Genomic DNA, 13,436 nt, shown 5'->3' with positions numbered 1-13,436 from the left:
ACTTCACTCTGTATGACAGACTCTAGGTCCATCCACATCTCTACAAATGACCCAATTTCGTTCCTTTTTATGGCTGAGTAATATTCCATTGTATATATGTACCACATCTTTATCCATTCATCTGTTGTTGGACATTTAGGTTGTTTCCATGTCCTGGGTATTGTAAATAGTGTTGCAGTGAACATTTGGGTACATGTGTCCTTTTGAATTATGGTTTTCTCAGCAAACCCAGTGGGATTTCTGGGTCATATGGTAGTTCTGTTTTTAGTTTTTTAAGGAATCTCTATACTATTCTCAATAGTGGCTGTATTAATTTACATTCCCACCAGCAGTGCGAGAGGGTTCCCTTTTCTCCACACCCTCTCCAGCATTTATTGTCTGTAGGTTTTTTGATGATGGCCATTCTGACTAGTGTGAGGTGATACCTCATTGTAGTTTTGATTTACATTTCTCTAATAATTAGTGATCTTGAACATCTTTTCATGTGCCTCTTGGCCATCTATATGTCTTCTTTGGCGAAATGTCTATTTAGGTCTTCCACCCATTTTTTAATTGGGTTGTTTGTTTTTTTGATATTGAGCTGCATGAGCTGTTTGTATATTTTGGAGATTATTCCTTTGTCCGTTCTTCATTTGCAAATATTTTCTCCCATTCTGAAGGTTGTCTTTTTGTCTTGTTTATGGTTTCCTTTGCTGTGCAAAAGCTTTTAAGTTTCATTAGGTCCCAGTTTATTTATTTTCATTACTCTAGGAGGTGGGTCAAAAAAGATCTTGCTGTGGTTTATGTCAAGGAGCGTTTTTCCTATGTTTTCCTCTACGAGTTTTATAGGGTCTGGCCTTACATTTAGGTCTTTAATCCATTTTGAGTTTATTTTTGTGTATGGTGTTAGGTAGTATTCTAATTTCATTCTTTTACATGTAGCTGTCCAGTTTTCCCAGTGCCACTTATTGAAGAGGCTATCCTTTCTCCATTGTATGTTCTTGTCTCTTTTGTCATAAATTAGGTGACCATATGTGCGTGGGTCTATCTCTGGGCTTTCTGTCCTCTACCATTATTCTGTATTTCTGTTTTTGTGCCAGTACCGTACTATCTTGATTACTGTAGCTTTGTAGTATAGTTTGAAGTCATGGAGCCTGATTCCTCCAGCTCTGCTTTTCTTTCTCAAGATTGCTTTGGCTGTTTGGGGTCTTTTGTTTTCCATACAAATTGTAAAATTTTTTGTTCTAATTTTGTGAAGAATGCCAGTGGTAGTTTGATAGGGATTTCACTGAATCTGTAGATTGCTTTAGGTAGTATAGTCATTTTCACAATATTGGTTCTTCCAATCCAAGAACATGGTGTATTTCTCCATCTATTTATGTCATATTTGATTTCTTTCATCAGTGTTTTATAGTTTTCTGAGTACAAGTCTTTTGCTTCTTTAGGTAGGTTTATTCCTAGGTATTACATTCTCTTTGTTGAGATGGTAAATGGGATTGTTTCCTTAATTTCTCTTTCTGATTTTTGTCGTTAGTGTATAGGAATGCCAGTGATTTCTTAATTTTGTATTCTGAAACCTTACCAAATTCGTTGGTTAGTTCTAGTAGTTTTCTGGTGACATCTTTAGGACTTTCTTTGTATAGTATCATGTCATCTGCAAACAATGACAGTTTTACTTCTTTTCCAGTTTGTATTCCTTTTGTTTCTTTTTCTTCCCTTATTGCTGTGGCTAGGACTTCCAAAACTATGTTGAATAAGAGTGGTGAGAGTGGACATCCTTGTCTTGTTCCTGATCTTAGTGGAAGTGCTTTCAGTTTTTCACCATTGAATATGTTGTTTGCTGTGGATTTGTCATATATGGGCTTTATTATCTTGAGGTAGTTTCCCTCTATGCCCACTTTCTGGAGAGTTTTTATCATAAATGGGTGTTGAATTTTGTCAAAAGCTTTTTCTGCATCTATTGAGATGATCATATGGTTTTTATTCCTTAATTTGTTAATATGGTGTATCACATTGGTTGATTTGCGTATATTGAAGAATCCTTTCATTCCTTGGATAAATCCCACTTGATCATGGTGTATGATCCTTTTAATGTGTTGTTGGACTCTCTTTGCTAGTATTTTGTTGAGGATTTTTGCCTCTGTGTTCATCAGTGATATTGGCCTGTAATTTTATTTTTTTGTGATATCTTTGTCTGGTTTTGGTATCAGGGTGATGGTGGCTTCATAGAACAAATTTGGGAGTGTTCCTCCCTTTGCAATTTTTGGAAAAGTTTGAGAAGGATTGGTCTTAGCTCTTCTCTAAATGTTTGATAGAATTCGCCTGTGAAGCCACCTGGTCCTGGACTTTTGTTTGTTGGAAGAGTTTTAATTACAGTTTCAATTTCATTACTTGTGATAGGTCTGTTTATATTTCTAATTCTTCCTGGTTCAGTCTTGGAAAGTGTATCTTTCCAAGGATTTGTCCATTTCTTCATGGTTGTCCATTTTATGGGTATATAGTTGTTTGTAATAGTCTCTTATAATCCTTTGTATTTCTGTGGTGTCAGTTGTGATTTCTCCTTTTTCATTTCTAATTTTATTGATTTGCGTCCTGTCCCTTTTTTTCTTGATGTGTCTGGCTAAAGGTTTATCAATTTTGTTTATCTTCTCAGAGAAAGAACTTTTAGTTTTATTGATCTTTGCTATTGTTTTCTTCATTTCTATTTCATTTATTTCTGCTCTCATCTTTATGATTTCTTTCCTTCTACTGACTTTGACTTTTCTTTGTTCTTTCTCTGGTTGCTTTAGTTGTAAGGTTAGATTGTTTATTTGAGATTTTTCTTGTTTCTTGAGGTGAGATTGAATTGCTATAAAATTCCCTCTTAGAACTGCTTTTGCTGAGTCCTATAGGTTTTGGGTCGTCATGTTTTCGTTGTCATTTGTTTCTATGTTTTTTTTAAATTTCTTCTTTGACTTCTTCAGTGATGTCTTGGTTATTTAGTAGCACACTGTTTAGCCTCCATATGTTTGTGTTTTTTAAAGTTTTTTTTCCTGTAATTGATTTTGAATCTCATAGTGTTGTGGTCAGAAAAGATGCTTGATACGATTTCAGTTTTCTTAAATTTTCCAAGGCTTGATTTTTGACTCAAGATGTGATAGATCCTGGGGAATGTTCCGTGTGCACTTGAGAAGAAAATGTATTCTGCCACTTTTGGTGGAATGTCCTATAAATATCAGTTAAATCTATCTGGTTTACTGTGTCATTTAAAGCTTGTGTTTCCCTGTTTATTTTCTGTTTGGATGATCTGTCCATTGGTGTAAGTGGGGTGTTAAAGTCCCCTACTATTATTGTGTTACTGTCGATTTCCCCTTTTGTGGTTGTTAGCATTTGCCTTATGTATTGAAGTGCTCCTTTGTTGGGTGCATAAATATTTATAATTGTTATAGCTTCTTCTTAGGTTGATCCGTTTATCACTACGTAGTGTCCTTCCTTATCTCTTGTAACAGTCTTTATTTTAAAGTCTATTTTATCTGATACGAGTATTGCTACTCCAGCTTTCTTTTGATTTCCATTTGCATGGAATATCTTTTTCTATCCCTTCACTTTCAGTCTGTATGTGTCCCTAGGTCGATGTGGGTCTCTCGTAGACAGCATATGTATGGGTCTTGTTTTTGTATCCATTCAGCTAGCCTGTGTCTTTTGGTTGGAGCATTTAATCCATTTACATTTAAGGTAATTATTAATTTGTATTTTCCTATTACCATTTTCTTAATTGTTTCGGGTTTGTTTTTGTTGGTCTTTTTCTTCTCTTGTGTTTCCCACCTAGAGAAGTTCCTTTGGCATTTGTTGTAAAGCTGGTTTGGTGGTGCTGAATTCTCTTAACTTTTGATTGTCTGTAAAGCGTTTGATTTCTCTGTCAAATCTGAATGAGATCCTTGCTGGGTAGAGTAATCTTGCTTGTAGGTTTTTCTCTTTCATCACTTTAAGTATATCCTGCCACTCCCTTCTGGCCTGCAGAGTTTCTGCTGAGAAATCAGCTGATAACCTTATGGGGATACGTTTGTATGTTATTTTCTGCTTTTCCCTTGCTGCTTTTAATATTTTTTCTTTGAATTAATTTTTGTTAGTTTTAATATATGTCTTGGTGTGTTTCTCTTAGGGTTTGTCCTGTATGAGACTCTCTGCACTTCCTGGGCTTGGGTGACTATTTCCTTTCCCATGTGAGGGAAGTTTTCCACTATAATCTCTTCAGATATTTTCTCAGACCCTTTCTTTTTCTCTTCTTCTTCTGGGACCCCTATAATTTGAATGTTGGTGCATTTAGTGTTGTCCCAGAGGTCTCTTAGATTGTCTTCAATTCTTTTCATTCTTTTCTCTTTATTTTGCTCCTTGGCAGTTATTTCCACCATTCTGTCTTCCAGCTCACTTATTCATTCTTCTACCTCAGTTATTCTGTTCTTGATTCCTTCTAGTGTATTTTTCATTTCAGTTATTGTGTTGTTCATCTCTGGTTTTTTGTTCTTTAGTTCTTCTAGATCTTTGTAAACATTTCTTGTATTGTCTCAATTCATGCCTTCATTCTATTTCTGAGATTCTGGATCATCTTTACTATCATTACTCTGAATTCTTTTTCAGGTAGGTTGCCTATTTCCTCTTCATTTATTTGGTCTTGTAGGTTTTTACCTTGCTTCTTCATCTGTGATCTAGTTTTTTGTTGTCTCTTTTTTTTTTTTTTTTTTTGATGGGTGAGATTGTGTTCCTGTCTTACTGGTTGTTTGGCCTGAGGCTTCTATCACTGGAGTTTGTAGGCTGTTGGGTAGAGGTGGGTCTGGTGCCAAGAATGAGGAACTCCGGGAGATCTCATTCCTATGAATATTCCCTGGTGTCTGAGATTCTCTGTTAATCCAGTGGTTTGGACTCAGAGCTCCCACTGCAGGAGCTCAGGCCTGGCCCCTGTCTCATGCACCAAGATCCCACAAGCCATGCAGGGTGGCAAAAAAAAAAAAAAAAAAAAAAAGAAAAGAAAAGAAAAAGGAAAAATAGGAGCAGAATAATAACAAACAGTAAAAAATAAAATAAGATTAGAAAACCAACAGATATGTTACAAAGAATAAAAAAATAAAAATATAGATGAAACAAGAACTGGAAGGTAAAACAGAACCATAATAGTAAAAAAGAGGAGAAAAGGAAAAAAAGCCTTGGCTGTGGAGGGTGGGGTTTAGGCAGTGGGCAGGGCCTTTGCTTAGGACCACAGGGCCGGAAAAGGCCCTGGGGGGTCGGGGGTGGGGCTTAGGCTCATCTCAGCAGGAGGGGCCCAGGAGTGCCTCTGGCCTTCGAGGGCGGAGGGCCAGCTCCAGGACCGCAGCAGGCTCACTGGGCCCAAGTGGGCGGGGGAAACGCCAGCCAGCCAGCCGAGTTTTCCCCTGATCCTCCCATCCCAGAGGGCCCCTCCCTCTTGGCCTCTCTTCTTCTTCTCCCATCCCTCCCTCCTATGCCCCTAGGATCCACATGACGGAGGGGGCCCCAGAAAGCAGGTGAGCAGACCTGGAATCCCAGTAGGCTTCCTGGGGCCAAGTGGGTGGGGGAATCGCCCATCGTGCCTCCCCTACTCCTCCTATCTTGGAGGACCCCTCCCCGTCAGCCCCTCCATTGCCTCCCACCCCCCGCCTCCCTCCTACGCCTCTAGGATCAGCGCTCCCAGAGGGGGCCTCAGAGGGCGTGTTACCAGGCCTGGGAGCCCAGCAGCCTTTCTGAGGCCAAGTGGGCAGGGGAAACGCCCGCTGGGCCTCCTCTGATCCTCTGGTCCTGGAGGGTTCCCCCCATCATCTGCCTCCCCTCCTCTTCCCCCCCTCTCCCTCCCATACCCCTAGGAACCATGAGGCTGGAGGGGACCCCGGAGAATGGAGGGCCAGGCCTGGGAGCCCAGCAGTCTTCTCAGGCCTGGGTGAGCGGGGCAAATGCCCTCTGCACCTCCCTGGATCCTCCAGTCCTCGAGGGCCCCTCCCACCAGCTTCTCCTTTTCTCCCCCCACCTTCCTCCTACACCCCTAGGACCGAGGGGGCCTCGGAGGATGGAGGACCCGGCCTGGGAGCCCCACAGGCTTCCCGGGCCCGCTTGGGCAGGGAAATGTCTCGGAGGATCAGGGTTCCTCCGGGCGTGGGAACCCCTCCCCACTCTCAGCCACCCCTCAGGGGCGCCAGTCCTGTCCAGCCTCCACTGTTCCTCCCCTCTCACTTCCCCCATGTCCTACCTCGTCGCTGAGGGGTTCTTCCTGTCTCCTTAGGCGTTCAGGTCCCCCACTAGCGTCTGGCAGGCGCCCTAGTTGTGGGGAGACACGAACTCCATGTCCTCCCCCACTGCCATCTTGACCGGAAGCCTCTAATTTTTTAAATAAAATTTTTTTTCAGCTTTATTGGGGTATAATTGACAAATAGCATTGTGTAAGTTTAAGGTATACAATGTGATGATTTGATATATGTATATATTGTGAAATGATTACCACAATACGTTAGTTAACGCATCCATCACCTCATGTAGTTACCATTTATTTGTGGTGAGAACATTTAAGGTCTACTCTCTTAGGTGATCTCAAGTATGCAACACTGTATTGTTAACTGTAGTCACCATGCTGTACATTAGATCCCTAAAACTTCGTCATCTATAACTGAAATTTGACCAACATCTCTCCATTTCCCCCAGGCCCTCGCAACCACCATTCTACTTTTTTTCTATGAGTTCAACATCAGGGGTGCAGATATTGCTTCAAGGTAGTGATTTCATTTCTTTCAGATACATACCAAAAGTGGGATCGCTGGATGATACGGTAGTTCTATTTTTGATTTTTTTGAGGAACCTCCATACTGTTTTCCATAATGGCTATGCGAGTTCCTGTTCCTACCAACAGTACAAGGGTTCTCTTTTCTCCACATATTCGCCATTGCTTGTTATCTCTTGTCTTTTTCATGATGGCCATTCTGTCAGGTATGAGATGATAATCTCGTTGTGGTTCTGTTTTGCATTTCCCTGATGATTGGTGATATTGAGCACCTTTTGGTGTACCTGTTGGCCATTTGTATGTCTTCTTTGGAAAAGGGTCTATTCAGGTCCTTTGCCCATTTTAAATCATATTATTTGGCTTTTTGCTGTTGAGTTGTATGAGTGCCTTATAAATTTTGGGTAACCCCTTATCAGATATATGGTTTCCAAATACTTTTTCTCTTTCCATAGGTTGCCTTTTTATTTTGGGCTCCTTTTTTAACCACTGTATTTCTTCTCTATTAGAGAATCTGCCCTTGATCATACTTAACCATTTTCTGCCGGAGAACTTTGTCCTTGTGTATTTTAGTTGTTCAGTAACTGATTCCTAGAAAAAAAGAATGTTCAGCAGCTGCTTCTCAGGAAGCGTGAAAAGAGGTTGCATTTTTTAAAATGGATTAGTATTTCAATTAATATGATTTTGCCTTAGTATCTTTCTAAAAACTTTAAATGAAATTTGCATACGGATGGTGTGATGAGTGAAGCCTAAAGCTAACTGGTGTAGTTGGGTATTAATTAGTTACTACCCACATCTCTGGTAGACCATGTATCCAGCAGCAACACTAGATAATCAGACCTGTAGTATGCGTAGCCAGAAAAGTCCAGGCTGAGGTCAAGTATTGAAATGTCATACTCAGAGCTCCCTAACCAAAGGAGGTCTAGGCATGAGACCATGAATCTTTACCCCTTGCTGGTTCTATTTGATTACAGAGGCATGGCGCTGGCAAAGCTTTTAAAAACTTGTTTCATGTTTTTAAAATCCTTGGGAGCTACAGAGTGGGTGTTCAGACCAAAAAGGCTGCTTCCTGGAGTGTTTATGCAAAGGGTCATTTTTAGAGAGTTATGAAGAATGGAATTGGGTCTGACGTCAATTCTCAGTGTGCTTTCTCTCCCCGGAGGAATAGCCCATATGTAGAGACAGATGTGAGACTGAAGTCTCTTTTACATCTAAATAATGGTGGGAGAGAATGAGAACATTACTGTGAGTTAGAGGTTGGGGAAGAACAGAGTTTACTGTAAGCCAGAGATTACCAAGTTGTTTTTATACGTGCTTTTTCAAACATTCAATTGTGTATAACCCATAAGCCTAAATGTGCACAAAACATAAATGTACAGTAAATTAATAATAATTAATAATAATAGAACAAATACCTGTGTAATCATCCCAGGTTAAGTACTAGAACATTACCAGCACCCAGAAGCTCCCCCAACAATTCCTTTTGATCACTATCCAGTTCCCCCTTCAGGAGTCTCTTGACTTTTATGGTAATAATCTCCTTGCTTTTCTCTTTAGATTTACCACTTTTATATGCATTCCTAAACAACATAAATTAGTTTTGTCTATTTTTGAACTTCATATACATGGAATCATATTGCATTTTTATGTGTCTTGATCCTTTTACTTAATGTTTTGTTTGTAATTACACATTGTTGAATATAGCTGTAGTTTGTTCTCTTTTATTACAGTACAGTATTTCATTGTATGACTATATTATTTTACTTTTGATAGTTGTTTGGTTCTTTCCAGTCTGGACCAGCTGTAAATAATGCCACTTTGAACATTCTTTTTTTTTAAACAAATTTATTTATTTATTTTTGGCTGCATTGGGCCTTCGTTGCTGCACGCGGGCTTTTTCTAGTTGCGGTGAGCGGGGGCTACTCTTCGTTGTGGTGCGCAGGCTTCCCATTGCGGTGGCTTCTCTTGTTGAGGAGCATAGGCTCTAGGTGTGCAGGCTTCAGTAGCTGTGGCACGTGGGCTCAGCAGTTGTGGCTTGCGGGCTCTAGAGTGTAGGCTTAGTAGTTGTGGCTCACGGGCTTAGCTGCTCTGCGGCATGTGGGATCTTCCACGACCAGGGATTAAACCCATGTCCCCTGCATTGGCAGGCGGATTGTTAACCACTGCGACACCAGGGAAGTCCCCACTTTGAACATTCTTGAACTTGTCTTTTGGTTCATACATTCCCATTGGATATACATTACCTTGAACCATGTGAAATTACCTTTTTTTTTTCCTGCGCCATGCAGCTTGCGAATTCTTAGTTCCCTGACCAGGGATCGAACCTGTGCCTCCCTGCAGTGGAAGTGCAGAGTTCTAACCACTGGACTGCCAGGGAAGTCCCTGAAAGTACCATTTTTGTGGATAAGTCACATATTAATGATTCCATATAGTTCAATGTAATACCAAGGAGTAGAATTGTTGGATCATAAGAATTGCATATGTTCAATTTTAGTAGATTCTGCCAAATAGTTTTCTAAAAATCTTGTACCAACTTAATCTCCCACCAGCAACGTATAAGAATTGTTCCACATTCTGGCCTACATTTGGTATTGTAATTTTTCATTGTAATTTTGATTTGCATTTCCCTGGTTACTCATGAGGTTGAGTACTGTTTCACTTGTTTTTGGCTGTTTAGATTTCTTCTTATGAAGTACCTATTCAAGTCATTTGCCGGTTTTTCTGTTGAATGGTCCATTTTTGCCTTACTGATCAGCAGGTGTTCTTTATATATTCTAGATATGAATACTTGATTGTTAATGTGTCGCATGTGTCTTCTTCCATTCTGTGGCTCATCTCTTTACTCTCTTATTGGTGTCTTTGATGAACGGATATTCCCAATTTTAATGTAGTCAAATTTATTCATCATTTCTTTTATAGTTAATACTTTTTGTGTTTGTCTAAAATGACTTTTGCCATACATAAGATTTTGACGATAGTCTGCCATATTATCTTCCAAGAGCTTTGTTTTTCACATTTAGTTCTGTAATCCATCTGAAGTTGATTTTTTTACGTTATCAGTTTTTTTATTGATGTATAGTTGATTTACAACGTTGTATTAATTTCTGCTATACAGCAAAGTGATTCAGTTATATAGATATAGATATAGATATATACGCACATATTCTTTTTTGTATTCTTTTCCACTATGGTTTACCATGGGATATTGAATATAGTTCTTTGTGCTATATGGTAGGACCTTTTTGTTTATTCACTGTGTACAGAGGTCCAATTTCATTTTTCCCCCATGGATATCCAGTTGTCCCAGCACCAATTAGTGAAGAGAGATACTCTCACCACTGCTCTGAGGTGTCACTTCTGTCATAGATCAGTGTCCATATGTGCCTGTATCTGTTCCAGGCTCTGTTCTATTCAGTGGTCTGTTATATTCCTGCACTAATACCTCATTGTCTTAATTACTATAACTTTATAGTAAGTAAGTCCCCACCTTGTTCTTTTCTAAGAGTGCCTTGGCTATCCTTGTCCTTTTGCAGTTCCATATACATTTTAGACTCAGCTTGTCAAGTTTCATCAAAAAAGTCTGTTGGCATTTTTATTGAGATTGCATTTAATCTATCAATTTATTTAGAATTTACATCTTTATAATAGTGAGTCTTAAATCTAGAAATAAGGTTTATCTCTTCATTTAATAAGGTCTACTTTATTGTTTATCAAAAATTTTTTGAGGTAAAATTCATATTTCAACAATATTTTATCATCAAATTTACCATTTTAATCATTTTTAGGTACACACTTCAGTTGCGTTAAGAACAGTCACACTGTTGTGCAACCATCACCACTCTCTACCTCCAGAACTTTTTCAGTGGCTTTCAGTACATTCATAATGTTATACAACCACCAGCGCTATCTAATTTCAGAGCATTTCATCATCCCCCACCCCCCCCAAAAAAAAAACCCATGTGCATTAAGTTGTCACTCCTCCAATCCTTAGCAACCACTAATCTGCCTTCTGTCTTCATGGATTTGCCTCTACTGGACATTTCATGTTAAGTGGAGTCACACAAAATATGGTCTTTTGTGTCTCATTTCTTTCACTCAGCACAATGTTTTCAAGGCTCATCTTTGTTGTAGTATGTACCCTTTTTAAGACTAAGTAATATTCCATTGCATGTATATAGCACATTTTGATTATATGAATATACCACATTATAAATTCATCAGTTGATAGACACTAGTCAATAAAATTCTATAATTCTTTATAGAGGACTTGCCCATATTTCATTAGATTTATTCCAAGACACGTGTTTTCATATCCTTTTAAATGATATTTTTATAATGTAATTTGAAAATACATAATTTTTTAAAATGTAATTTAATTTGTTTACCACTGTTATATAGGAACATATGATGTTAATTTTACATTCTATAAATAGTTTAAAGTTCGATAGACTCTCTTAATCCCAAAAATTTATGTTGATTCTTTTGGATTTTATATATATCAATCATATCATTGTGATGAATGAAGGACTTTTGTTTGTTTCTTTTCATTTCTTCTGCCATTTGTTTCTTCCTTGTATCTTACTCTGCTGACTAGAACCTCTAGTACAGTGTTGAACAGAGTAATGATAATAAGCAGCCTTGACTTATTCCTGATTCCAAAGGAAAAGCTTTCAACCGTTGACTGTTAAATACGAGATTTGCTATATTTCTATTCATATTTCAAATGATTTTTATCTTAGCTGAAACCTGACATTCTAGGACAAATCATTTTTGGTTTTAATTTTTAAGAAACATCTAAATGAGCTCCTGAGGGTACTTCCCCTCTGATTCGGTCATTTTTGGCAGTCTTGATTTATGACTTTGGAAGTCACACTGACCTGAGTCCAAATATGGCTCTACTATAAACTCATGTGATTTTGGTTAGGATTATAAATCCTTTTAGGGCAAGAACTGCATGCTATTTATTTAATTCTGTATCATTAGCTTTAACTTATTAATGCCTAGTACATTGTAGGGGCTTAATATAGATCTTGAAAAAAATGAAGTTATATAATTTGTCTCTGAGTCTTGGCTTCCTCATTTATAAAATAGGAATTAATAATCCCCTATAGGCCTTTATATAATGATTTAAAAAATAATATGTGTAACATAGTGGCATGTAAAAAATGCAACTTTCCTTTGAGATTTACTTTTCTTTAGCTGACTACATTAGTAATTAAGAGGGTTCTGGGACCCAATTTCTAATATTGAGTGTTGGGGGGTTCTCCACAGTAACAGCAATTCTCAGACACCATCTGGGTGTCTTACAACGCAACACAATTCTTACACTGTCTACTCAGAGATACCATTAGATTCCACAGGTTGAGGGCTCAGTCCTACAAGACTGCCCCCTTCTCCTGCCTACTTCAGACGCCAGTCTTAAGCCCAGGTTGTTACCTGTTTCTGACTGCCTGGCTACAGATTGGAGCCATGACCCCCTCCTTGAACTTTAGGTGCTGGTTGTAAGTCCAGGTTGTTCCCTATACTTCTGACTATATATAAAGCAGAGGTTCCCATGACCCTCTCCTTGTGTTTGATTAATTTGCTAGAGTGGCAAACACAGAGAAATATATTACTTACTAGATTATTGGTTTATTATAAAAGGATATAATTCAGGAACAGCCAGGTGGAAGAGATGAATAGGGCAAGGTATGGGGGAAGAGTGGGGATCTTCATGCCCTTTCCAGGTGCAGCACTCTTCCCGAATCTCCACATGTTCACCAACCTGGAAGCTTTCCAAACTTGTCCTTTTAGGGTTTTATGGAGGCTTCATTACACAGGCATGATTGATTAAATCAGTGGCCAATCTCCAGCCCCTCCCCCCCTCCCCCAGTGACTGAAAGGTCCAACCTTCTTTTCACATGGTTAGTTCAACTGGTGACCAGCACCCCCTCCCATCTTTACAGGATTTCCGAAAGTCACCTCATCAACATAAGCTCAGTTGCGGTTGAAAGGGGCTTGTTATGAATAACAAGACACCCCTTTCACCATTATGGCTTTGAAGGGATTTCAGGAACTGAGGACAAGAGACTGAATATTATAACAAAAGATGCTCCCATTGCTCTTATCGCTGAGGAAATTACAAGGGTTTGGGGTGCTCTGAACCAGAAACCTTGGAAGAAGACCAAAAAAAAAATTTATTATAAATCACAATATCACAGTAATCATTCCCATCTTTGGGTTTTTATTTAATCTCATAGATACTTGTGTACTGTATTTTTTGGGGACTATCATTGATTTACAATATTGTGCTAGTTTCAGGTGCACAGCAAAGTGAACTTTGGCTGGGTGAGTGCATGTCTCACCCCTGCCCTCAGGAGCCTAAATAACACCCCAACACCCAGCACTCTTAGCTGAGTGAAGAGAGCACTGGTAACATTTTCTGAGGACTTAGATGTTTGTGCTTCTAAAACCCTGTGGGAATTCTTAAGATTACAGTTGATGTTTCTTACCCTGAAAGGACCTTTGCAATTACTGATGAAGAGCTGGCCTTTCTCTGTTGCAGATTGACATCAATAAATGCCATTATTTAGTGGATTTGGACACCGTGAGAGAAACACCCCGGGAGCCAAAATATTCATCCAATAGAGAAGAATGGATCAACTTGGCCTACAGACCATTCCTTGATGCATCTAGGTATGTGGCTTTAGTCCTAAGAAATGTA

General features: G+C 39.0%; 1 protein-coding gene across 4 annotated transcripts in view; it reads left to right on the top strand.

Annotated features, from left to right (window-relative positions):
- Window positions 1–13,436, top strand: part of ALG9 (ALG9 alpha-1,2-mannosyltransferase) — a 91,484-nt gene that overhangs the window by 53,061 nt on the left and 24,987 nt on the right. For all 4 annotated transcript variants that reach the window (XM_082626826.1, XM_082626827.1, XM_082626825.1 and 1 more), the window contains exon 14: window positions 13,278–13,408. In XM_082626826.1, the coding sequence (XP_082482952.1) occupies window positions 13,278–13,408 (131 nt within the window). The remainder of the gene's footprint in view (window positions 1–13,277; window positions 13,409–13,436) is intronic.

This window comes from Mesoplodon mirus (genome assembly GCF_964341445.2).
Source record: "Mesoplodon mirus genome assembly, chromosome: 7".
NCBI lineage: Eukaryota > Metazoa > Chordata > Mammalia > Artiodactyla > Ziphiidae > Mesoplodon > Mesoplodon mirus.
This window is presented reverse-complemented; position numbering and strand designations above follow the sequence as displayed.